Source organism: Cryptomeria japonica, chromosome 9 (assembly GCF_030272615.1).
Source record: "Cryptomeria japonica chromosome 9, Sugi_1.0, whole genome shotgun sequence".
Taxonomy (NCBI): domain Eukaryota; kingdom Viridiplantae; phylum Streptophyta; class Pinopsida; order Cupressales; family Cupressaceae; genus Cryptomeria; species Cryptomeria japonica.
In genome coordinates, this window is record NC_081413.1 from 620891548 (window position 1) to 620917474 (window position 25927).

Below are 25927 nucleotides of genomic sequence, written 5' to 3' on the forward strand. Positions count from 1 at the left end.
TGTCTCTGCACATCTTGTAGGAAGTGAAAGAACAGAAAATTCCTTCACTCATTATAAAAGAAAAAGAACCTTGAATCCTTTAATTGATCAGATCAGCTCAAAAAGAAAATGAAAATATAATATTTTTTCGTGAAAGCTACACAAAAGTAAGTTTCCAGCTCTTCCAGGGTCTATCACTATGTATTTTATTTCAAACCTTTGGAAGATACATCTCCCTCTGTTGACAGGGAAGGACATCTAAGACTAGGGAATTTCTCCAAAAAAAGGTGGCTGGCCTATGGCCGCCTATAGAAAACCTAGATCTTATTCTCACATGATATTAAGATGTCAGAAGAAGAAAAAAAGTTGGATAAATTGTTTGGTTACCACTTACGAGAGGCTATTTTATTTTAATAGTTATCAGTGTGGTTGTCTCTTTGTGTTTCTTCAAGGCATAGGTCCAACAAAACCCACAATTCATCTATAAAGAAATAACAATTTTCACTTAAAATTATTTATAAGCCAATCATGATAGGTAAGGATTTGTCACACTACTCTTGTTAAAGAATGACACTCTTGTATTAAAGAATCCAAATATAAATCGCCCTCTCCACCTCAGCGAAGTCAATGAAAATTAAACTTTGATGGAGATTCTAGACACAACCTGACTCTCTCTAATGCAGGGTGCATAATTCAGAATGAATCAGGCTCTACAGTTTGTGCAGCTTTAAAGAAAGTGGTGGATGGAACTAACAACGAAGTAAATGTGCAAGCTCTCCCACTAGGGTTACAGGTTTGTGTGCACCTTAGTCTTTCTCAAATACCATTGGAAAGTTTCAAATATATTACACAAATCTTGGCCTTTGTTAGATGCCATATAATTTTTCTCAATCAAGAAGCAGATTTTCTTGCAAACAATACAATAGCCGAAGTTGGAGAAATTAATTATTGATAAGTTGCCTAAGGCATGGCCTGGCTTCCAAAAGCATGTTAACTTCCTTCCAATGCCCCATTGATTTGTCTCACCTCACGAGAAGGATTAAAGGACACCTTACAAACATTGATAAGTGGTGCAAGTAATTAGGTCAGCCTAGATGTTATTTCCTTTGATGCATGCTCAGATAGTAGCATATATATGTGTGTGTGTGTAAAAAGAATAATACAGTAGAAAGCTTTTTCTATTTCCTGACAATGCAGCACGGTGCAATAGATAGTAACATTTCCCCAAAAAGAAAGAATAGAGATTTTTTTATTTTCACTGTACCCCTAGAAAGGGTTGATGCATATTCCCTCCCTTTTGTATAGAGGAAGTGATCCCCTAGATCACAATTAAATTATTAATGTATCCAAAAAAATCCAAATATAAATTTATTCCATATATAGCTAGATGTGAGATAATAAATAAATTAATTAATAAAACCAATAAACTGTATTCGATGCCAAACTTGCTCCCATAGTGCATTCCCATAATGAGTGTTCACTAAAACAAATTTTGTATATGAAAGAACAAATTTAATACATCAAAAGATTAAATCTACTCTGAGATGCCAAGAACTTGGACAAAGCTTGGGTACTTTGGTTCCCAACCAGTTTTGACACGTGTATTTGTATTATCCATTCGTTTCCCCAAGGGACCATCAACACCTAAAAGTGACCACATGCATCCATTAGTTATAACAGCAAGGGCAAATGGCTCATAATACTCAAAAATCTTGGACAACAACATTGGATATTTCAGGGGCCTCTATAAATTAGCAATTCAATGAACCCATAACCAAATGGGTCTAGTAGCAAGATAGGTTTAGTTAGCAAGACTGAAAAAAACATCAATCTGAAAACTCAGGAATTTGCACATAGCTCTTATCCTACCAATAAAAAATAAAAAATTTTTTAGACAACCTTAGAATATGTCAATATAGCATATATCAAATAAGATGTTCTAAGAATCCTACAATAGACATTAAAAGGTGATGCTTTAATATTGATTTCAAACACAAGAATACAAAATTATTTATTGACAGATTATTACTCTCTATGATGCATCGTAAAAGTAGTTAATAAAAAGCCCTGATCTTCTTTCTAATCAATCATTCAACTTAATGAAAAACCACAAATGTGTGCTTCTAAATGTCAATTTTCTTAAATTACGAATTTAAGAAAAATATAGTGTGTACCTAATAAAACAAGATTACTGTCGAACAATGCCTTATTGCAGACTATCTTCTAGAGCATATGTATACGCATTTGCTAATAAGGTATATGATCTCTATAATTAGTAAATACTTGAGTCCTTTTATGTAGATATATTGAGCCTGCTTATTGATAATACTTTCTTTTGACTAAGTGTGGAAGCTAAACAGAAGATGGTGAGAACTTGATACTAATTTTTCTCCCCATTTGAAGTATAATCATATGCCAACATGAATATTAAGTTCAAGTAATTCAGAAGCTAGCCAATGCATTAGCAAACTTGAGCTCGGTATCCAAAATTCAAAGCATGGATATAGAAATCTTTATAAATAAGCACACGAGGAAGAAAAGAAAGCTACCATCTCATCAGCAGTTAAAGAGGTCGACTTACTGAAGATGATTTTTCATATGCAAATGAAGGAAGTTGATATAACAAAGGATATTGTGTATGCAAAATCGCTGGTGAGATGAAGATTTTTTTAAATAAATAAAGTATATTAATATAAAATAAATTGCAAAAACCCTCAGCAGTCATCTTGTGGAAAACTAGCCACTAGGAAAAGAAATCCAACGATAGTAGTATTGACTATGAGAGTGACAGTCCACGATAGGACAAGAGAAATGGTAACATGTACAGAAAGAAAATAGAACAAACTATTAACACTCCATGGTTTAGTGCAATTGAGTTGAAGTAGTGCTTGGATGGGTGACCTCTCGAGAAGTCCCCATGCTTCAATCCTATGAGCGTCACCTGGATGCACTAAACACTAAGTGGACCATTTATGCTCATGGAATATGTGTCAATGAGATTAATGAGATTGCCTCAAAAACTACATAAATTTTGATAAAACATCACATAATTTGACACACTATGAAATACCACCTACATGATAATAAAAGACCTAAAGAGCTTTATAATGAATAGTTCATAAGGTACAACAGTTGCTGAAGGTTTTGCAAATGGGGTAGCAAGCTAAGTGGATTGATTCTAAGAGAAATTCCCTAGTTGAGCATTTGATTTGAAGTTGTACTAGGAAGGGTAACCTCCCAAGAAATCCCAATGCTTCATTTTAGTGAGCATCACCTAGATGCAATGATTGCTAAGTGGACCATTCATGCTCATGAGAGATGCATTCTTGTCAACCACTACTCATGAAATATAGATAAATTAGATTGACTCAAAAACTATGCAGTTAAATACTAACAAAACACCACACCAACTATAGAAAGTGAAAGAAGAGAATGATTAGACTTAGTCCAAGAGATTAGTGGTTTATAGTAAGAAGCATTAATCTGCAAAAAATCGCGATCAGTCGCGATTAATCATTGATCGGCAAGGTTCGCGATTTTCTCCCCTAAAAAATCGCATAAAAAATCAGTCAACGATTTCTAACGATTTTCAACGGTTTTTTGCTTAATTAATCGCAAAAAAATCGCATGATTACTCCTCATAAACTCACCACTAGCCGGAAACCCTAAAACGATGAAAAAATGCGTGGAAAAGTGAAAAAATGGCTCGAATATTCTTATGAATGGCGAAGGGGGTTGCAGGTTAACGAGGTTAGCGCATTAAGGGTGGCTGCTGAGTCGGCGGCCAGGCCATTCTTAACCTGGACGTGAGGAAGACATTCACAGCCGCGTGAGGAAGCCATTGACCCTTCGCAAAGTTGTTTTTTTTTTTTTTTTCATGAATTTCATGGAAATTATATTAATATTTTGTAAGTTTATATATTTTATATAAATTTTGATCACAAGTATATATGATTAGATGAATAAATTTTATAGAAAGATTTTTCTTTTTAATTTTTTTCTATCAAACAATTTTGTATATATAAATTTTATGAAAAAAATTGCAATTTTTTTTTATATTTTTATTAAATATTAAAAAATATAAACGAACTTATTAAAATTCATTAATATTTTAATATTTAATAGAAAACATAAAAAAATTTGTTTATGATAAGGTATTTTTGTATATAAATTTTGTAAAGAAATATTGCAAATTTTTTTATATTTTTATTAAATACTATAAACTTTGTAAAAAATGATTGCAAAATTATGTTATATTTTCTATGAAATATTAAATAAAATAAACGTGACTACAAAAATATTTTATATTTTCTATTAAATATTAAAAATATAAACACATTTATATTTTTAATATTTAATAGAAAACATAACATTTATATTTTAAATATTTAATAGAAAATATAAAATAAGTAGTCACGTTTATTTTTTTTACTATTTAATAGAAAACAAGATAATTTCTTGAGTAATTTTTTTTACAATAAATTTTGTAATAAAATATATATTTATTATGTTGAAGTATATCTTTATGCTATGGAAATGTCCTTATATATTAAAAAAAATAGTTTTTGACTATTTTTCTATAATTTTTTATGTTTTTTTGTTAATCAATTTTTTCCCCATTTTTTCAAAAAATCTTATACTTTTGTTTTGCCGATTAATTTCCCAAATGATTAATGCTTCCTTGGTTTATACATTGTAGAAAAATGGTATCTTTAGGTTGGTCCATGAGGGTGTAAGTGCTGTCATTTGTTGTGTGACTCACCAGTAGCCATAGCATCACATCCTTGGAGAGTCCATCCTTTTGGGGCTGCAACTTTGGAAGGAGGGTGCTGATGCTTAGATCACCCAGGTTTATCTGGAACATGAAATATCCCCATAGTATTTTCTGCAAAACATGTCATAATTTGTTGTCGATTACCTACACAACCTTAGTAAGCTGAAAAAGTTACCTTTCAAGAGTGAAAAACTCTTCCAATGCCTCAGCCCAGCTTTGAAGATTAATGAAGCTGTTGTATGAGCAAATCCAATCAACTGATTTACTTTGTGGGATGATCTTGAAATTTAAAAGCTAAGATTTTTGTTCCTAGTTGTAAGTACCATGGGAGAAAATTCTGAGGAGAACTACTCTCTTTCTCCAGTTTCCATTGCTGCCAAATACCATTGATGGGAATTGTTAATTTTTGCTATTATACTTGTTTCTAAAAAGAGAGTTTGTATTTATCCAGCCTTTTGTCAAAGGCATATAGATAGGTATTCTCACACATTGTCAGAGTTTATTGTTAGAAATAAATCACTAAAGTTGTTCTTATCTCAAAGAGGATTTTTAATGCTCTTTCCTTAGTAATTCCATTTTTGGATTGTTAATGCTTGTTGCCATTTAATCTCACCAATTTAAGAATTCTTTGACCAAAAACAAAGACTGCTTTAACTGTTACGATTTTTCATCAATTCAATTAGCTCTGTTGTTTATGTTGAATGTTAGTTTCTACTTTCTAGATTTGCAACTAAAATGTAGTGTGTTGAAATTCAGCACATGATATTCAAATTCTGCATTTTAGTGTTTAACACAAATTGTATAACTTCAAATTTGATCAAACATACAATTCCAAGTGCTATAACCTACATACACACCTATAAGTACAAAAAAAATTACAAAGAAAAAGAATTAAAATCAGAATAATGGTTGCTATTTGAATATTTGATTTCCAACATGGGTGAACAACAAAAGAACCCTTATTTTTTAGTTGCCTTCATTACTAAGTAACTGTCTTAAAAAACAATCTGCAATTAATAGAAATAAAGCAGTATAAAAACACCTAGTCAGATTTTCTAGTGCCAAGCAGGCACAATTAATCCTTAAAATTAAGGTCTGATTTCTCCTAATTTTTGCGCCATCAGAACACCATCTGAGCAACCCCTAAAAAATTCAAGATAAAGAACCCATATATATTACAATAAATATTCTTTATCGTTCAATATCTATGAACCAATAGTAATAAATCTGATTTTATAACTCAGAATTACTTAAAATTGAATTGAAATTTTAATGAATCAAAGTTATTTTGTTTCATAGATTTCTAGTGTCTGAACTTGTAAATGAAATTGGATGAATATGCGTTCATCCATCCTGTGAAATATGATAGGTTAGGCCTCATAAAATGCTGGATTGACAGTTTGTTGGATGATAGCAATGATGATGTAGAGGACTTTTTGTGTCTACAGGTTGCAAACAACTATTTTTTTGGAGAAAGGGGGAAGCAAGAGAAACAGTGTAACACCTTCCAACTCAAGTGTAGCTTGATCTAGCTATATGTGTATAATTTTATTTTATTTTAATTGTTTTTAATCTTTAGACATTTAGTTTTATTTATGTACTAATTACCATAGTATGATATATGTTTTTTGAGCCTTTTTTTCAGTTCTAACTTTTAAATGATAACGATCATTCAAAATGACTATTCCTATTGGTTGCACTTATTAGGCAAGTACTTTCTTACTTTCACACAATGTAGTTCTTATTACTTACATGTGATTTCATGTCCATACTATGTTGCATGCATATAGCTGCTAAAGATCAAAAAATGTGAAATATACATACATGTTTCTTATGCATAACCTCATTCAACCCCCATTTTCTGTCACGTTAACCATTTCTCTTTTCTTGTAACCATGGGAGAGTGAACGCTGATTTGACAAACTTCTTTCCCACAGTTTTTAAAAGTAACAAAGTGGGGGAGTTGAAGTTAATAATGTAGAATAAAAAGACTGAAAAATAGTCACCAACTGGCAATAGAATGTTCTCTTAGTCTCTATAGGAGCAATGCTACTATAGCGTATGTTATCTTGTTGAACCTACGTTCATGTAGACATAAAGAACGGGAAGACTATGAGCATGGGACATGTTGACATGTTTTTTATGACTATGCCGAACACAGAATAAAGTTTCCAACAGTCACTTCACTCTCTTGTTTAAAATCAGACCGTATGCTAAGATTGCAAAGAAAGATCAAATGGCTAATCTCAAGGTTCCTTTTGCGCGTGGACGTGACTCGTTAGTTGATGGGTTTGCTGTTAAACCAAGGGGCCTTACATATGCTCACAGAAGATCTTAACAAATTTGTAGGTTCAAGGATTTCTACGCGAATGATTTGCAATGAAAGCTCTATTTTTTTTTGGATTTTTGGGTTTAAATATGTGGAAAGTAAATAAGTGAAGGGTTTAGAAAACTAGGCTAAGACTAATCTAATCCTACGAACAAGGAGACGGGATTACTTATGCAAAATCCAACCACGCTTCGCTTTGCTAGCAGAGCACAACTACACGAAGGCGGTGCAATCTTCAAAGGGTGTGTAAAGGTTTTTCAATATCACCAATGGAAACCATCAAATCGAACAATCTCCACTGATAATCGAAGTTAAGCATACACATATAACGAAGGCTCAAGTTAACTTTGCGCAGTAGGCAACAATTAGCTACACACCAAAAGTATGAGCACAAATTTTGCAACAAGCAACCCTATCAAATCCAGTTCATCTAACAACATGAAATCAAATCTAATCTATACAAAAAGAGTGAGACCATGCGAGCTTCAAAACAACACAAGAACACACCAACAATTGAACAATGTATTAAGCGTTTGCTTCAAAAACTCTTAGCAACAATCTCTGACAACAATCTCTCCTCTTGCACCCTTCTAATTGAGTCTTTCAAAGTTAAAGACTCCATGCTAAACTTTTCAAAGGTATTCTTTCCTGAAAAAACGACGCAGAACCATCGGGAAAAGTCATAAATTTCATTCTCTTGGATTACTTTTTCATCAATCAATGTTTGCTTCAGAATCTTCATTACAACCCTGTGTCACGGAATGGTTAAGTCTTGATAAATGTGAACATCTTCCCACAAACCTTCCGCTATCTCCAATCTGTTTAGAAGGGCCACAAGTTTTGCATGAAGCTGGGCCAAATCTTCAATGAAATTTCTAGCCACAGTAAATATGTCTTCCACCCATTCCCTGGAACTCTGGGCCATCACTCTGATTACTTTTGTGTCGTCAATGACTTCCTTAGGGAGAGAGGAAGGGGGAATGAATGAGGGATCTGCTGCTCTGAGCGACCGCTTGAGACTTATAATATATTCACACAAAGCCCTATTTTCCTCCTTCAACCTTTTACATTTGGCCTTTGTTTTCTGCATCTTTTCTGTCATGGCCAAGGAAGATCCTTCAAAGTCTTCAATTACTTGTCCGGTGGAAGCACGTCCTAAATCAACCTCTCTAATGACATAATCCTCCAGCATAATCTTGTTCCTATCTTTATCTATTGCAGGCTTAGCTATATGCAAGGTTAGGGATCCAGGTTCATCCCTTACGACCTTCGAAAATTTCCGGGAGCCTTCCTCTATGCTGGCTGATCCATTCTTTTTAACAACTCTTCTAACTCCTGTGCGGGATCAATTTCCTTTTCGAGCTCCCTACTTAATCTAGCCATCAGCCAATCAAGAGCAGGAATGGAGTGACTATGAATTTCCATCTTCTCGTGCTCTTGCGATTCTTCTTCCATCTCCCCAACGATGGCCTCTACGAAACTATCTTGGTGAGTTTCCTCTCGATAAGGAGGAATTTCCTATCTCTGTCCTTCTGGCTGATTGGGTCTATGTGAAGCACTGACGCTGAAAATATCTTGTGTTGGAGCATTGTCAAGAGTATTGCATGGAGGTGGATTTCCTGGATTTTCCCACAAAAATATTTCTACCTCCTGCACGTTGGAAGAACTCGCTGGTGATTGCATCTGCGCTCTCTTTTGCGGTGGTTCCTCCTACTGAATTTCCTGATGAATTTCTTGATGGACTTCCTGTTGGGTTTCCTGCATTATCTCGCCTATCCTGATGGTGTCAAGGGGCAGTCTGGAATACATTTTCTTCCGAACTTCAAAGTCATCCTTGGCACTTGCCTAGTAGTCTTCTAGGTGAAACTTATGTATAAATTTCACTCCAACAACCTTTCTGGTTTGGTGATAAGGATCATATTGAGCTTTGGGAGTGTAAAATGCGAAGTGATAGAATGCCAACTCCTCTGTTGCTTTTTCAGCTACTTCCAAACTCGAGCACACCTCCATGTAATCACCTAGGACAAATGGGACTTCAATAGACTGCTTCTTCTTCTGTAATTGATCATAGGCTCTTAAATGCCTCATGAGTTCAAGCAATACTAGTTTGTCAGATGGATACCTTGGCAATTTGTATGATTGGAATGAGAATGTAATGTCCCCTTCTCAGTGAGGAGTAATTAGTGGTCCATTGGCCTATTTTGGAGACCTGTAGGCTGATCGGAATGAAGAATTAGGGTTTCCTATTTTTGTGGAGCTTTGTATGATCTAATTGGTGCTTATCCGGTAGGGCTTCTGCAACTTCATTTGTGGATTCCTTTTGGGTTTTTCGAGAGCTTCACAGTGATATAACATGCATTCAGTTTTGAGAGGAATTCTGAACTTACTATTTTTAGTAAGTTTGTGGCAGTTGTTAGGGTTTTGAGATTATTTTGAGTTTTGTGAGCTTCTTCTCATGGTTAGAAAAGCAAGTTGTTGGGAGTTGTTTTCGGGACTTACTATTTTTATTAAGTGCCATTTCAGGCAGTTCTATTTTAGCAGTGCAATTTAAAGCCCTAGCCTAGTCTTGTTGTTAGTTTTTGGCATTTCAACCCATCAGTTCAATTTGGCACAATCATTATTTGATTTTCAATGATTTATTAAATATTATTACTTTATGCTAAAGTTAATATTTAATGTGTTTTTAGACGACTTATGGAAAAATACTTTGCACCTAAAAAAATATTATATTTTCCCTAAGTCAGTGGCATGAGAAAAGGAAGCATATTTCATGAGTTTATTATGTTTTAAGTTTTAAGTCATACACCAAGGAAAAAGTTCAAACTTTTTGCCTAGGAGTTGGACGCCAAACATGAGGGAGTGGGAAATGAAATGCAAATGAAGAAGTTGTAATTTGGACACCATTTAGAGGTGAATTTGGGGTTTCAGAATCTATAAATATGAGAGCTTGGTCTCTCATTTGTCATCTTTGAACATTTTCATAACAAAGTGTTGCCAAAATTGTGCTGGACCTTTGCTTCGAAGTTGCATGCTTCCTAGCTTGTACTAGTTTCGTGCTTGGGAGATAGCACCTAGTTGTGAGAGAACCCATTTCTCATTCAGGGGAGTAGATTGAGCTTCAAAGTGATGGAGTTTGCTATTATATTTTCAGCTTTCTGATTGCTGCTGTGTTTTTTGGTGTGTGCTGGGCATATAGTGGCTGAAACAATATTTTGATCGTACCTCCTTGCCTACTGAGCGTTTCAATATGGGTATTGGCTTTGATTTTCTCTATCCTATAGGTGATGATGTCCTCCAAAGGGGAGATGATAGTTTGCTGATTTGGATTTTCTACTGCTGGTCGAACTTTTTTGTTGGGCCGCTCCTTCCCTAGCTGCCTTGGGATGTGTGCAGCTGGTCTTGGACTTCGAAGTTGAAGGTTTGAGGTTCTAAAATGGTCGTGTATGCCATATTAGTCATTTTCTTTTGATTTGGTGTGATTTCGAGTAGATTTGAGTTAGTTATGAGCATTTTGGTGTTTCTGGTAGTGGCTAGTCTACATGTTATTGACTTTCAGAATAAAGAACAACAGTAGTTGCTTTATGTTTGAGTTGGTTTTAGAGGTAGCTATCATTTGTGATCAACATTGTTCTTCTATTCTAATCATTTATCTCTATATTGTAAGGTTGAATAGTAGTACTATCAACAACTTTTTGATTGTAAAACAAACCCCGCTGAAAAGCGAAAGAGGCTGGCTTGCCGCCTACATTTGATATTTGTAATTTTGTCCTCCCGCTGCATAAGCAATCGAGTGATATTTGTTTGTAATGGTCCTCCCACTGTATAAGCGGTCGAGTGATATTTTGTTCTAATGGTCCTCCCGTTGTATAAGCGGTTGAGTTGAGTTTGTGCGAAGTGTTTATCCTCCTGCTGAGATATGCGATAGAGTGTTTCGTGTTGGTTATGTTGTTATTTCTCCTTGGCTGGTTTACCGCCAAGCATTCTAGTTTTCTATCCCACTGGAAAGTGAAAGGGGCTGGCTTGCCGCCCATTATTGTAATAAGCATTTATCTGAAGTTGTATCTAACGATCCCCTGCCACTGTATGCTCTCACCCTCCCAGCTTGGGCTCTCGATGAACAAAAGGTGTAGGGTTCCTTCTAGCTGGTTTTGGATTTCTTACTCTAACCCTAACGGGTGTGGTTGTGTTTGTAATCTTGTTGAAAAATCAAAAAAAATTGTTGGGGATACTGCAGTGGTATCAAATCCACTATTCTTGCCAGGTTGTGTGACAGAAGGGTTCCATGAGTGATAGAGATATCAGATATTACAACCAAAAATAGAGAAGGCAGCAGTATCAGATACCGTCAATGCCAGTAGAAGAAAGTTGAAACCTTTTCAGAGGTTTTGAGAAACAGAGATAAGGAAGTTGATTCAGTAGACTAAATGGATTCGATGAGCAGAGAGAACATCAGATCAGAATGTTGCCAGTGGGGTTGTGGAGAGAGTTGAGAAAAAATTCAATACTATGATGGACATGATGTCCCAGTTGATGGACACATTGAATCAAAATGCTGGTGGTTGTCAAAGTCAAAATCAAGATACCAATGGACACCATGCCAGTACCTCTAACAATTCAGGAGGTAATGGGAATGGCAACAATCATGGTAGCAACAATGGAGTACCAGTTGGTTCAGTGTCAAGACCCTTGCAACCTGTTTTCCTTCCAAAGGAAGCACCGCCACCTCTAGTGGAAGTCCCAGTAGCTGATGAGATACGGGCATGTTACATGGAGTATGCATCACTTCCCACGAAGATTTGTGGCATTTTGTCCCTTGATCAATTCATGAATCAGAAGAAGAGAAGGGAAAGGAGGTTTGATAACAGATACTCCACTCCAAGAGATTATCAACAAGCTCTTGGGAAGGTCACTCTAGCGCATTTTGATGGGAGCAATAAGTGCACAGCTAGAGCTTGGGTGCAAAAGTTGGACAATTATTTGTCCTTAAGGCGGATGCCCGAAAAAGACGCCCTTAAGTTTGCTACCCTGCACTTGGATGATGTTGCTCATGAATGGTGGTACCATGGGTTGGTCACACTTGGTCATAACTTGATAACCACCTATGCTGAACTCACAAACCGGTTGATTGAGAGGTTTGATTCTAAGGATTCGGAGGTTAAGTTCAGAGAGCTTGATTAACTCAAACAACAAGGCTCCTTGGACAACTACATAACTGAGTTCCAGAACCTATCAGTTATGGTCAGTAGCATTTCAGAAAAGAGGCTAGTGGTTCTATTCACTGAAGGTCTTGAAGAGCCTTTGAAAGGTTGGGTTAAAGCCTTTGATTTGCCCACCTTAGCTGAAGCCATCAAGAAATCAAGGAGTATGGAGTTGGCTGCCCCTAGGTCCAAATTTCAATCCAAGCCTTCTTCATTTCGGAAATACAAGAAATTTTCCAATCAGCATAAGAAGTTTCCTTCCCAGATGGATGATGAGCTCTGTCAAGAGCTCCAAAGGAAGAATTTGTTCTATTCTTGCAGGGAACCTTGGGCCCCAAGGCATAAGTGTCATGGGAAGGGTAATTTGGATCAAATGGAGACCTATTCAGCTAATGGATCAGATTCTGAAATCTCTGAACAGCAGACTAAAATGGAGGATGGTGAGTATGAAGAGGCTCCTGAAGGGCCTGAAAGTGAACAAGATGATAGAGGTGTGGTTGCTCAACTCTCAAGCCTTCACAAGAATGAGTCCTTTAGAGTTAGAGGAGTGTTGGGAGAGCGCGGTGTCATAGCCCTTATTGATACAGGAGCAACTCATAACTTCATTGATGAAAGAATTGTTGCTAAGAGACGGCTAGTGACTGAAGAAGTTGAACGATTCAAAGTCATGGTAGCTGATGGCTCCACCATTTCATGCAATAGGATGATTTCCAACATGTCTCTGAAGTTGAGAAATCATGAGATTCGAGATGACTTTTTGTGGTGAGCATAGAAGGGATTGATGATGCAGTCCTTGGAATCCGGTGGCTGAGATCTCTTGGTGAGATCACATTAAATCTGCAAACCATGGAGCTGAAGTTCATGTCTAATGGGAAGAAGGTAGTATTGAGAGGGATGTCTAATGGTGGTCTCAAAATTGTGTCACTGAAGAGGATGGAGCGGCTGATCCACCATGACCAAGTAGAATGGGCAGCAGAGTGTTTGATAATGCCATCAAGTCTACTTGAAGAAAAGGGGAACTACTCTGCAGATGTTCAAGCATTAATCACAAAAAAGAGTAAGATTTTTGGGAATCCCCCTCTTGGCAAACCTCCTGAGTGCATGATCATGCCATCTAATTCAATTGAAAAGAAAAGAAGTTATCCTGATGACATTCAAGCTTTGATTACAAAGAGTAAGGTGTTTGAGAATCCACATCCTGGTAGACCTCCCGAACGAGGAATTGAACACATCATTGAGATAGAAGGAGCTAAGCCTGTCATGACTACTCCTTATCGGTACCCCAAGAAGCAGAAGGATGAGATAGAGAAAGCTATTAAGGAGCTTCTTGACATGGGATATATTAGGCCAAGCAAGAGCCCTTTTGCTTTGGCTGTTGTATTAGTGAAGAAGAAGGATGGGACCATGCGGATGTGCGTGGATTATCGAGCACTTCATCAAAAAACCCTTAAAAATCGGTACCCCATTTCGAGGATTGATGAGCTCATTGATGAGCTACATGGTGTGGTGTTCTTTTCTAAGATTGACCTCAGATCAGGCTACCATCAAATTGGGATGAGGGCATTAGATGTTGAGAAGACAGCTTTCCGATGCCACTTTCGACATTTTGAATTCCTAGTCATGCCTTTTGGTTTGACTAATGCTCCTGCCACATTTCAATCTTGCATAAATAAGATCTTCCAGAAGCAGTTAAGGAAGTTTGTGCTCATATTTTTTTATGACATCCTCATCTTCAACAAGTCTTGGAAGGAGCACTTGCAGAACTTAGAAGAAGTGCTCAGTATACTAGAGTCCGAAGCCCTGTTTGCTAAGGAGTTCAAATGTGAATTTGGAATGAAAAAGCTGCTCTATCTTGGTCACATCATCAGTGTAGAGGGTGTGAAGGTGGATCTTGAAAAGATCAGGGCTATTATTGATTGGCTTCCACCTGAGAACATCACACATTTGAAGGGATTCTTGGGTCTATGTGGTTTCTATAGACAATTTGTGAAGGGATACTCTTAGTTGGCTGCCCCCTTCACAAATCTCACTGGGAAAGGAGCTTTTGAATGGTCAGAAAAGGCACAATTAGTGTTTGATCGATTTAAGGAAATTATGAGCTCATGTCTAGTTTTGGCTTTACCAGATTTCACCAAACCTTTCGAGTTACAGTGTGATGCATCAAGTGAAGGTGTTGGTGTAGTTCTCATGCAAGACAAGCATCCTATTGTCTTTGAAAGTAGGAAATTGAGAGGACCTGAAAGGTTATATTCCATATATGACAAAGAAATGCTTGCCATAATGCATGCTCTTGCAAAGTTTAGGCAGTATCTTGTGGGGAGTAAGTTTGTTGTTAAGACTAATCATAACAATCTTAAGCATTTCATGCACCAGAAGGACTTGAATGAGAGACAACAGAAATGGGTGAGTAAGCTACAGGCTTACGACTTTGACATTGAGTATGTCAAAGGGAAGAATACCATTGTGGCTGATGCTTTATCTAGAAGACCCCACCTGAGCTCTTTATGTAAGCTTACTACAGATTGGAGGGACTTGTTGCTTGCTGATTATGCCAAAAATCAGTTTGCAACCAGCATCATTGAGGGTACTTTTCATGATGAAAAGTACAAATTGGTTGGTGAGTTGATTTTATATAAGGGAAGGATCTTCATTGTGCCTGAATCTAAGCTCAAGGAGAAGATTTTGCAGACCTTCCATGACATCCCTCTTGCTAGTCACCAAGGTTATTTCAAGACATATAGGTAGATCCGAAAAAGATTTTCCTAGAAAGGATTGAAAAATGATGTCTTGAACTACATCAAGAAGTGTCATACATGCCAAAAGAACAAGGATGAGAATACTTTACCGGCTAGTTTGTTACAACCTTTGTCCATTCCTAGTCAAAAATGGGAAAGTGTATCCATGGATTTTATCACGGGGTTTCCACAGGCCATGGGGAAGGATTGTATATATGCTGTGGTGGACAGATTGACTAAGTTTGCTCACTTTTTCGCCATCACCAACTCATTTACAGCAGCTCAAGTTGTTGATGTGTTCTTTCGAGAGGTGTTCAGGTTGCATGGATTGCCGAAGAACATAGTAAGTGATAGGGACAGAAAGTTCCTAAGTACCTTTTGGCAGGAGATCTTCAAATTATGTGGTACTGTGCTCACTCCAAGCACAAGTTATCACCCTCAGACTGATGGGCAGACTGAGATAGTGAATAAGTGGTTGGAAGGCTATCCCAGAAACTATGTTTCAGAGTAGTAGAATGCATGGGTGAGATGGCTTCACCTAGGAGAGTATTGTTACAACTCTTCATATCACATGTCCATCAGAATGTCACCATTCATGGCATTGTATGGTTATGAAGCTCCTAGCTTTGCTGATTTGATATTTGGTGACAGCAAAACCCCTCAGGCGAAGGATATGATGCAACAGAGTCAAGACATTTTGAGGTCTTTGAGGGACAATCTCCAGCATCCACAAAATCAGCAGAAGTTGTATGCTGATCAGCAATGGATTGAGCGCACCTTTGAGGTGGGCGACATGGTTTACTTGAGGCTCTAGCCTTACAAACAATCTACTCTCAAGAAGAGTGGGGTTGAGAAATTGAAGCCACGTTTGTACGGGCCTTTTAGAGTCATCCGAAGAGTTGGGGAAGTGGCATATGAGTTGGAACTTCCAGCGAGCAGCAAGATTCATAATGTATCTCATGTATCTCGCCTTAAGAAGGCTCTTGGGCATAATGGTGTAGCTTCAGCAGAGTTACCTCCACTTGATAAGGAGGGAGAGTTGGTTTTTATTCTTGAAGCTATCCTAGATTTCAGGGAGTGTTCTTTGAGAAGAAGGTTGATCAAGGAGTACTTGATCAAGAGGAAACATCTACCAACAGAGAATGCTACGTGGGAAAATGAGGAGATTTTACTGCATCCAGCTTTATAGTTGCTTGAGGACAAGCAATTTTGGGGAGGGCGGACTGTAATGTCCCCTTCTCAGTGAGGAGTAATCAGTGGTCCATTGGCCTATTCCGGAGACCTGTAGGCTGATCGGAATGAAGAATTAGGGTTTCCTATTTTTGTGGAGCTTTGTATGATCTAATTGGTGCTTATCCGGTAGGGCTTCTGCAACTTCATTCGTGGATTCCCTTTGGGTTTTTCAAGAGCTTCACAATGATATAACATGCATTCAGTTTTGAGAGGAATTTTGAACTTACTATTTTTAGTAAGTTAGTGGCAGTTGTTAGGGTTTTGAGATTATTATGAGTTTTTTGAGCTTCTTCTCATGGTTTGAAAAGCAGGTTGTTTGGAGTTGTTTTCGGGACTTACTATTTTTAGTAAGTGCCATTTTAAGCAATTCTATTTTAGCAGTGCAGTTCAGAGCCCCGACCTAGTCCAGTTGTTGGTTTTTGGCATTTCAACCCATCAGTTCAATTTGGCACAATCAGTATTTGATTTTCAATGATTTATTAAATATTATTACTTTATGCTAAAGTTAATATTTAATGTGTTTTTGGACGACTTATGGAAAAATACTTTGCACCTTAAAAAATATTATATTTTCCCTAAGTTGGTGGCGTGAGAAAAGGAGGCATGTTTCATGAGTTTATTATGTTTTAAGTTGTAAGTCATACACCAAGGAAAAAGTTTGAACTTTTTGCCTAGGAGTTGGACGCCAAACACATGAGGGAGTGGGAAATGAAATGCAAATGAAGTTGTAATTTGGACACCATTTGGAGGTGAATTTTGGGTCATAGAATCTATAAATATGAGAGTTTGGTCTCTCATTTGTCATCTTTGAACATTTTCATAACGAAGTACTGCCAAAATTGTGCCAGACCTTTGCTTCGAAGTTGCATGCTTCCTAGCTTGTACCAGTTTCGTGCTTGGGAGATAGCACCTAGCTGTGAGAGAGCCTATTTCTCATTCAGGGGAGTAGATTGAGTTTCAAAGTGATGGAGTTTGCTATTATATTTTCAGTTTCCTGATTGCTGCTATGTTTTTTGGTGTGTTGGGCGTATAGTGGCTGAAGCAATATTTTGATCATACCTCCTTCCCTGCTAAGCATTTCAATATGGGTATTGGCTCTGATTTTCTCTATCCTATAGGCGATGTTGTCCAAAAAGGGGAGATGATAGTTTGCTGATTTGAATTTTCTACTGCTGGTTGAACTTTTCTACTGGGCTGCTCCTTCCCTAGCTGCCTTCGGATGCGTGCAGCTGGTCTCGGACTTCGAAGTTGTAGGTTTGAGGATCTGAAATGGTCACTTATGCCATATTAGTCATTTGCTTTTGATTTGGTGTGATTTCGAGTAGATTTGAGTTAGTTATGAGTATTTTGGTGTTTCCGGTAGTGGCTGGTCTGTGTGTTATTGACTTTCAGAATAAAGAACAGCAGTAGTTGCTTTATGTTTGAGTTGGTTTAGGAGGTAGCTATCATTTGTGATCAACATTGTTCTTCTATTCTAATCATTTATCTCTATATTGTAAGATTGAATAGTAGTACTATCAACCATTTCTTGATTGTAAAAGAAAACCCCGCTAAAAAGCGGAAGAAGCTGGCTTGCAGCCTACATTTGATATTTGTAATTTTGTCCTCCCGCTGCATAAGCGGTTGAGTGATATTTGTTTGTAATGGTTCTCCCGCTGCATAAGCGATCGAGTGATATTTTGTTGTAATGGTCCTCCCGTTGTATAAGTAGTTGAGTTGAGTTTGTGCTAAGTGTTTATTCTCCCGCCGAGATATGCAATAGAGTGATTCGTGTTGGTTATGTTGTTATTTCTCGTTGGCTGGTTTACCACCAAGCATTCTAGTTTTCTATCCCGCTAGAAAGTGGAAGGGGTTGGCTTGCCGCCCATTATTGTAATAAGCATTTATCTGAAGTTGTATCTAACGATCCCTCTGCCACTGTATGCTTGGCTCGGTGAACAAAAGGTGTAGGGTTCCTTCTAGTTGGTTTTGGATTTCTTACTCTAACGCTAACGGGTGTTGGTTGTGTTCGTAATCTTGTTGAAAAAAAAAAAAAAACTGTTGGGGATACTGCAAACCCGAAATCCCGAAATTCTGGAACCCCTAGGCTCCAAGCCTTTTCCTTCATGATGACCCCGGAATCTTGGAACCCCTAGGTTCCTGACTCCTCTCCCCTTGCGGTGGGACCCAACGTCTGACTTCCAACAGCTTGTGACACTTTTGGATGATGTGATCAACACTCAAGGCTTTTAATGCTCCACCAACCCCTGCGAATTGTCTACTTTTATTCACGGAGCTACAAGGTGCATTTAATGCTTTTTGCAGGATTGCTATCAAGTGGGGTATAGGTCCATGCTTATTTATGTTTACTTGATGGCCTTCATGTCAAGCCTACATGCTTTGACTTTGCATGCTCTGACTTTGGAATGTCAGACATTCCATCTTCTTGAAGTACTTTTCTTCATTGGATTGCCTTGTCAAGGTATGGCCAGGTTGCTTGCAACCTTGCATGCATACCATGTCAAGTCTGTGCACCTCCCTACCTTCCCTAACTAACATTCCTCTATGCACACCAGGGTTAAGGCTTCATCTCCTTGACCATTGGTCTCTCCTTTGTGACCAATTTGCTATATACAGGTTTGTTATACCTCATTGTAAAGTGTTCTCCCCCTGCTAGCTTGAGCTACTCACTGCTCTTTCACTTCTTTTGAAGATTTGTATATTTTCTTGCATTTTTGTAACTGTAAGTTTGGCCATTGGCCTGAGAATGAATTGAAATTATGATTCTTGCCTCTCTTCAAGTTATGCATGTTGTGTATGTTTTCTTACCATCATTATAAGTGTATGCTTTGTGGCTTTCTCTCATGCATATGCTGTGTTAACTTGTTTTCTGAGTGTGACTTGTGGGAAACATTTTCCACTTTGACTTTCAACAAATTCTAACCTCCATACATGTGTTTGGGGTCATTCATGCAACTGAAGTTTGTGCATCTACAAGGTATTTCAATTGGTTATTTGTGTCATTTCAGGGTGGGGAGAGGATCATCTCTTATCTTGGTGCATCACCTCCTTTCATTTTAGCATTTCCTTCTTCCCTTTTCCTCTGCAAGCTTTTAGGATAGGTTTAGAAGTAGAATATGCAGTGCTGAGTTGGTTCAACACTTGCACTTGGATTGAGAAGGAAGCCGACCTTCTCCAGAGATTCAACCCCATTGCGCAAGGTCCCACACTTTGGGGTTGTTTCCATGTTTCACGAGGTTGCTGAGTTGATAGCTCAACAAGGGTGCAAACTTTGTGACAACAGGTTTTCCCCGCATAAATCATTGTGTTGTGGTATGCATGTTATTTATGTTTATTTCTTTGAAATTTTTGTAATTGTTGCAAAGATCTAAAAAGTTTTTGCATTACCCTCCTCTAAAGATTGGTGTAGGAAGTTGTTCCGCTACCTTAACTTCCTTTCAAAATAAACATGTAATAAAATGTTATAGGTTAAATCATGCTAAATTGTACAAGCTGAAAATCTGACTATGCCGGTCACATTATTTAGAGCCATTTTGAAGAGACATGGAGTTCAAAGCAACATCAATTGAAGTGATTGTTATGTGTTTGCAAATAAAGGGCAGGAAACTATACTTAGGCACCCTATCTAATGAAGTGTATGAAAAAATAGTCAAGAATATCATACACACTGTAATGTCCCCACTTTGAAAAATAATTTAATAAGAATAAAATTAAAATACAAAAGAATAAAAAATAAAAATAAAATAAAAATATAATTAATACACTTATTTAGTAATGATTAATCATCCATTTATTTCTATCAGCAATATAATATGAATTGAATCAGTTAAGCAATATAATATTAATTGAATTAATTAAGCAATATAATATTAATTAAAATAATAATTAAAGAATATATAAATAATTAAAGAATGTGTGAATAATTAAAGAAAGTGTTAATAATTAAATATTCATTTGGGCTGAGTATGTATTAAACCAAATGAAAAAATTAATTAATACAAACGAATCCCTTATATATCATTTAAGATGGGAGGACGTGACTCGAGAATAAGTCACGACTCTCCCATTGTTCGTGCCTTTCACTCACCATAAAAGGTAAGCTTGCATGGGAGTCAAAGGACATATAGAGGGGGCATAAAAAAGTACGGGTAAGGAAGGAGGAATAGTCAGCAAGGAAAGGCGATGAGGAAAATACAGAGGAGGGCCGATCCAGGTAAGTCTCCTTAGAAACTTAGCATTGTGTATGTCTAGTTCGTACGTTAGATAATAAATTTAAATGCTGTTACAATCATTAAAAGTCCAAATGCAGTTTGAATATATATATACATAATCATAATATGAGATAAATACAGACTGCTTTCACTTGTCTGGAAATCTGCTAATAAACCTACAGAAAATTCACAGCACATCTAATATCAATCATTCGATATATGTGATCTTAGTGAAATGAAACACATTATAACACAGTATATAAATCTAATGGATTCATATTCTATTTCCCTGATATAATAATCGTAAAATTACATATAGTGATAATGTAAACTGCATCTGACGAAGACACAGTAAGATGACAATACTATGGGCATATATTTAATACAATCTGTTAAACAAACAATGGTGTTGAATAATATTATGAACATCAGAATAGATAATCAATGAATGACAATATAAATAATGTACTAATTAATTAATATCCGATCAGCTATAATGAACTGATAAGGGCACAGAGTATGATCAGGAGGATAAGACCCACACTATGTTAGTAAGACCCGGTGGGCTTAGCATGGGTTGGCTGGGCAACCCGATCATGACTCCATTCCCAAACAGAGAATGACCAGGAGGATAAGACCCACACCATGTTAGTAAGACCTGGTGGGCTTAGCATGGGTTGGCTGGGCAACCCGATCATGACTCCATTCCCAAACAGAGTATTATTAGGAGGATAAGACCCACACCATGTTAGTAAGACCCGGGGGGCTTTAGCATGGGTTGGCTGGGCAACCCAATCATTACTCCATTTCCAAAACATTAATCTGCAACAAAAAATATTTATAATGAAAACAACTATAAGAATTCAAATTCAATATGCCAAATGAATATAATAATCTTAATGTTTTCTGCAGGGTATTTTATAGGGAATTTTTAGAGGTATTAAGTAAGAAGGTAATTTGTCTTGTCTTAGTTCACCAACTATTTGTATTCTTTCCAAGGTACTAAGTAGGGAACATTACACACACTGGCTTTTCCTACAGCTTAGAGAGTCATTTTCAGAGGCCTTGAACTCTTATACATTGAAAATCAGGACATTTAAGTTCCTTGTTGACTACCTTATTGTGTATGACCTGTGTCAAATTGCAGAAAACTTTCCATGTTGTTATATGAACTATATGTAAAAGAGATTGCAATTTGTCTTCTTCTGTACATTCTTTCAAATGTTACTAAATATCAGTTAAAATTCGTACCATCTTGTAGTCTTACATACATTTTCATCACCCTGTATTGGGCAGTTGTAAACATCCTACAAGCTGGAGACTGAAAAGGAGGATTTTGTGATATGACCTCTTCTTTAAAGATAATATTCTGATTTTTCTTTGTCTAAATATTTTAGGAATAAAATTTTTGGCTATGACCAAGAAAGCACACTAATTTTGCACAATGGCCCCTTTCTTTTTCAATTACTCAGTAGTAAACCAGGCCTTGACAATCTACTTACATGAGGAGTACAGTTCGATTTTGTTCGTATAAATGATGGATATACCAAAATAGGCTTTGATTGGCTTTAACATTTTCTTTCTGTAAAGAAACTAGAGAAAATTAATAAAACAAGTGCACATAAACATAATTAATTTAATGGTTAACCTAAGCATCATCACCTGTGAAACCATGAAATTTCTTTTCAAACTTGCCACTTTTGTTTACGTAATCCATTAAGTCCTTCCTGCAACAAATAATATAATATAGTTGTCAATCAGATTTATAAATCATACTAGACCTACGATCTATATGGATTATAAAAGCATGTAGAAAATAGTCAATAGAAAACTTAACATGAGGAATAGATAAACGAAGTAAATAATCAATCTTTCCAAAATTAATTCAAATTAATTCAAAGAGAGAGAGAGAGACCAAATAAATGTTGGTTAAGCTTTGAAGGTTCTGCAGTATATATGGCAAGAACAGTCCATCATGACTTCCTTCTCAGGTTTGTATCCTCATTGAGAACCACATACTGGGAAACCCTCTAAATCATATTTAATTTGATTGTCTAAAATATAAAAATGTATATTGCGGAAAAAATGGCAAATGTTTGACATGATATATCGAAGATATCATTACAACTAATTTAAGCTGGAAAACCTTATCCAGAGGCACTCAAAATGAAGGCAGAAACTGGATTATAATATTCAAAACATTAAACAGAAGTTATAAAGTATATTTCTTCTGAAGAATTCAGCAGTGACCCATAATTTTCAATGACTATATTGATGGCAATTGACTTAACGAGAGGACGTGATTACTCCTCCACTTTTTTGGAAAACAACTGGAGGACTCTTTGTTATTGACTTTTCTTATCCTTGGCATCTTCACAAACTTTAGCAGTTAGCAATCTTCAAGCTTATATATTCCCTCGCATTCCTTTGAATCTATGGCAGGTATTTCTGAACATCAGCATCTCAACATATATCATGCTCATTTGAACATTTTTCTTTTTAATACTGCTTGTACCTAGAAAAAAACAAAAATTGACTAACAAAATATACAAGAAAGACACTACTTGTGCCCTTGAGTGTTTTTCTGGTAATTTGGAGCAAGTACTTTTTCCAGTTGTATGTGCGCTGGTGCTATCTGGTTCAGAGACATTCCAAAATAAGAAAGAACAGTTTGAAAATGTCTCAAAAGAAAAAATTGTCCAGTGTAATATGAAGGTTTACAGGGTCACTCGAAGAGAATGGGCACTGAAGTCAAGAATTAGATGGAAGATATAATCTTTAATTATGAAAGTAGCAGCACTATTAAAATACAGATAATTTCAAACAAATGAGATTTATCTTGACCAAACTGTTAACCTATTGCTAGAGGCATTTTGCATCTTTCCATTTATGAAAAATTTAACAGGAACAATTTCCACTTTGAAAGTTAATATCCAACTAGGTTTGGTCAGTATCTGTCATGCATTATAAATGGAACTAAGACCACACCTGCCCAGCAAGAAGAAACAATAGAATGACAGTAGGACTTGGCTCCCAAAGTTGTCTGATCCCCGCTCCGTAAAGATAAACTATACCTAAGTGCCAGAGAGTAGCATGTAGCTTATGATCGGGCAGGAACAACAACGGGCCAAGTAACAAGTGTTGGGAAATTTATTGTTAGTAAGTTGTATAAGTCTAGTGAATTTCAATTTTTATGCATTTGGATAAAATAAATATATTTTTTTAAATTGGTCATTGGTCTAGTGAATTTCAATTTTTATGCATTTGGATAAAATAAATAATTTTTTAAAAATTGGTCATTGGAATATTTCTAAGTTTTTTTTTTGTTTGCAATTAGTTGGGTTCTTTACAATGCCTCAAACAAATTCAAAAATGAAAATAATTTAATTCTAGTGTTGGAGGAGATTGTGTTAGATGTTGGAATCGAAATGTGCTCCATGTTGTAATAGATACTGCAACATATGTGGTGACAAAAGGACTACTTTAAGAAGACACCCAACACTTGTTTGGACCACTTGCGCTACACATTGACTTGATTATTTGTTGGACTTAGGCAAACTTGATTGGATGGAAACCTATGGTGGAAGATGCCAAGTTCATCGCCAAATACATCTACAAGCATCCTTGGGTACTTTAGCATGATGAGAGATCACACCAAGGGAAAGTGTTTGTGGAGTAAGTGCAACATGGTTTGCAAATTTCCCACTTTGCAAAGCATTTATAGTATGCTAGTATCTTTGAATCAAATGTCTATGAGCCAACAACGATTGGACTCTTTTTATTCAAAAAAGTAGATGTCAAGAGAGTTCCAAAGACAATTTTTGTTGATGTATTTGCCACGAGTACTAATGAGATCATCAAGGTAACTTCAAACTTCTATTTAAATTTTAAATTATATTTGTTAATATCACATTTTCTAAATTCTAATAACAAAATATTGTTAAATTTTTTAAATTTTATTTTTTTATTGCAACTTTAATTTGTTTAGAGGTGTCAGAGCCATTAGTCAAAGTTTTGTGCTTGATTACATTTATGAGACCATGGACACAACCAAGGAGGCCATCCAAAACTATTACAAAGGCAGATAGAAGAAAATATAACCCAATTTCCCACAGGATGTAGACTAGATGGTTAAGCTATTCAAAGCATGGGTAATCGCTGTAGATTGATAAGGGCAACTTCAACAATTGCAAGAGTAAGGGCAACTCATGTGACCAAAATTTATAGGGGCCATGTTTAGGACCTCACAAATGGGATCCTCGCAAGTGTTGATTCCTTCGTATAAAAAAAATATGAATCCATTAGGAATATCATTGATTGGAGATGAAAGAATCAACTCCACTAATCCATTCATGCAGGAGGCTACTACCTCAAACCCAATTGTTTCTTCTCAAATGACTTCAAGGATGATGCTAGGGAGGTCACAAGAGCTTCTCAACATGCATTGAGAGAGTGTCACTTGAAGTTGAGGGAAGGGGTGTAATCATCAAAATGTTGTAGAAATACAAGCATGTTGATAAAAGGCTCTTGGCTTTAGCACTACCTAAGGGAGAAGCACCCAAATACCAAGTAACAAAGATTCTTAGTCTTCACTTTACTTCAATTCAAAATTTTAAATTTTTGATGTGTATAGTTATTGACATTGCTAACTTACGAATTTATGAGTGTTTTTCTTGTGTCTTTTCGATGGTAACTTGTGGAGCATTAATTATAGTTGATTTGAAGCCTAAAGGGCATCATCATAATAACCCAACCATAAATAATGGGGTTAAACATTGAAGAGATACATAATAGAGAAGATTGATTGATTAATTATACCATAGTTATGAATATTTGTAAATTAATTGTGATTTTTAAAATTGGCTACATCAATTAATAGTGAAGAAACTACAATTTGCCCCCAAAATTGTCAAAATAAGTGAGAAATTTAAATTATGAATTATTGAGGCCAACTAACAGTGAACAAACCACAATTTAACCCCAAAAATACACTAAGAAGTATCAATGTATCAATAAAACTAAGTTCCAGTTGATGAATTTTAAGATTTACTTTAATTTCCTCAAATTTTACTAGAAAGAAGTATTCACACATCAATAAAAATAACTTTCATTTAAGGAATTTCATTCATTTTGTCAATTTCCCAAAGTTTGTCCAATATCTTTTTCCAATAATATTTTTAGAACGCAGTGTGACCGTTTTGTGATCACAATTTTGGTAATCATGACCTGCACTACGTTCAAATGAGTTCTATCAAGGAGAATTTTTCAAGTATTCTGTACTGGCATTTACTAGTTTTTTCCCTACAGAAAGATGAACGAATATTATGATATAGCATTAATATTATCTGAACCACAAACCTAGAACCAAAGAAAAAGGGAATTAAGTAAACAATGCAGTACTCTACAAAGAAAATAGCTGAGAAACATGAAAACAAAACAAGAATCGGACAAATATAAAACTATGCCTA

General features: G+C 36.2%; 1 protein-coding gene across 2 annotated transcripts in view; it reads right to left on the minus strand.

Moving 5' to 3' along the window:
• Positions 1 to 1369: 1369 nt before the first annotated feature.
• Positions 1370 to 25927, minus strand: part of LOC131063707 (uncharacterized) — a 51181-nt gene continuing 26623 nt past the window's right edge. Inside the window, exons 8-9 of one of the 2 annotated variants that reach the window (XM_057997603.2) lie at positions 22122 to 22186; positions 1370 to 1623 (exon numbers count right to left, since the gene is read on the minus strand). In XM_057997603.2, coding sequence (XP_057853586.2) covers positions 1514 to 1623; positions 22122 to 22186 — 175 coding nt within the window. In that variant the 3' untranslated portion in view covers positions 1370 to 1513. Of the gene's footprint in view, positions 1624 to 20933; positions 21282 to 22121; positions 22187 to 25927 lie in introns of those variants that run through there. The other variant, XM_057997604.2, reaches the window with a different exon arrangement.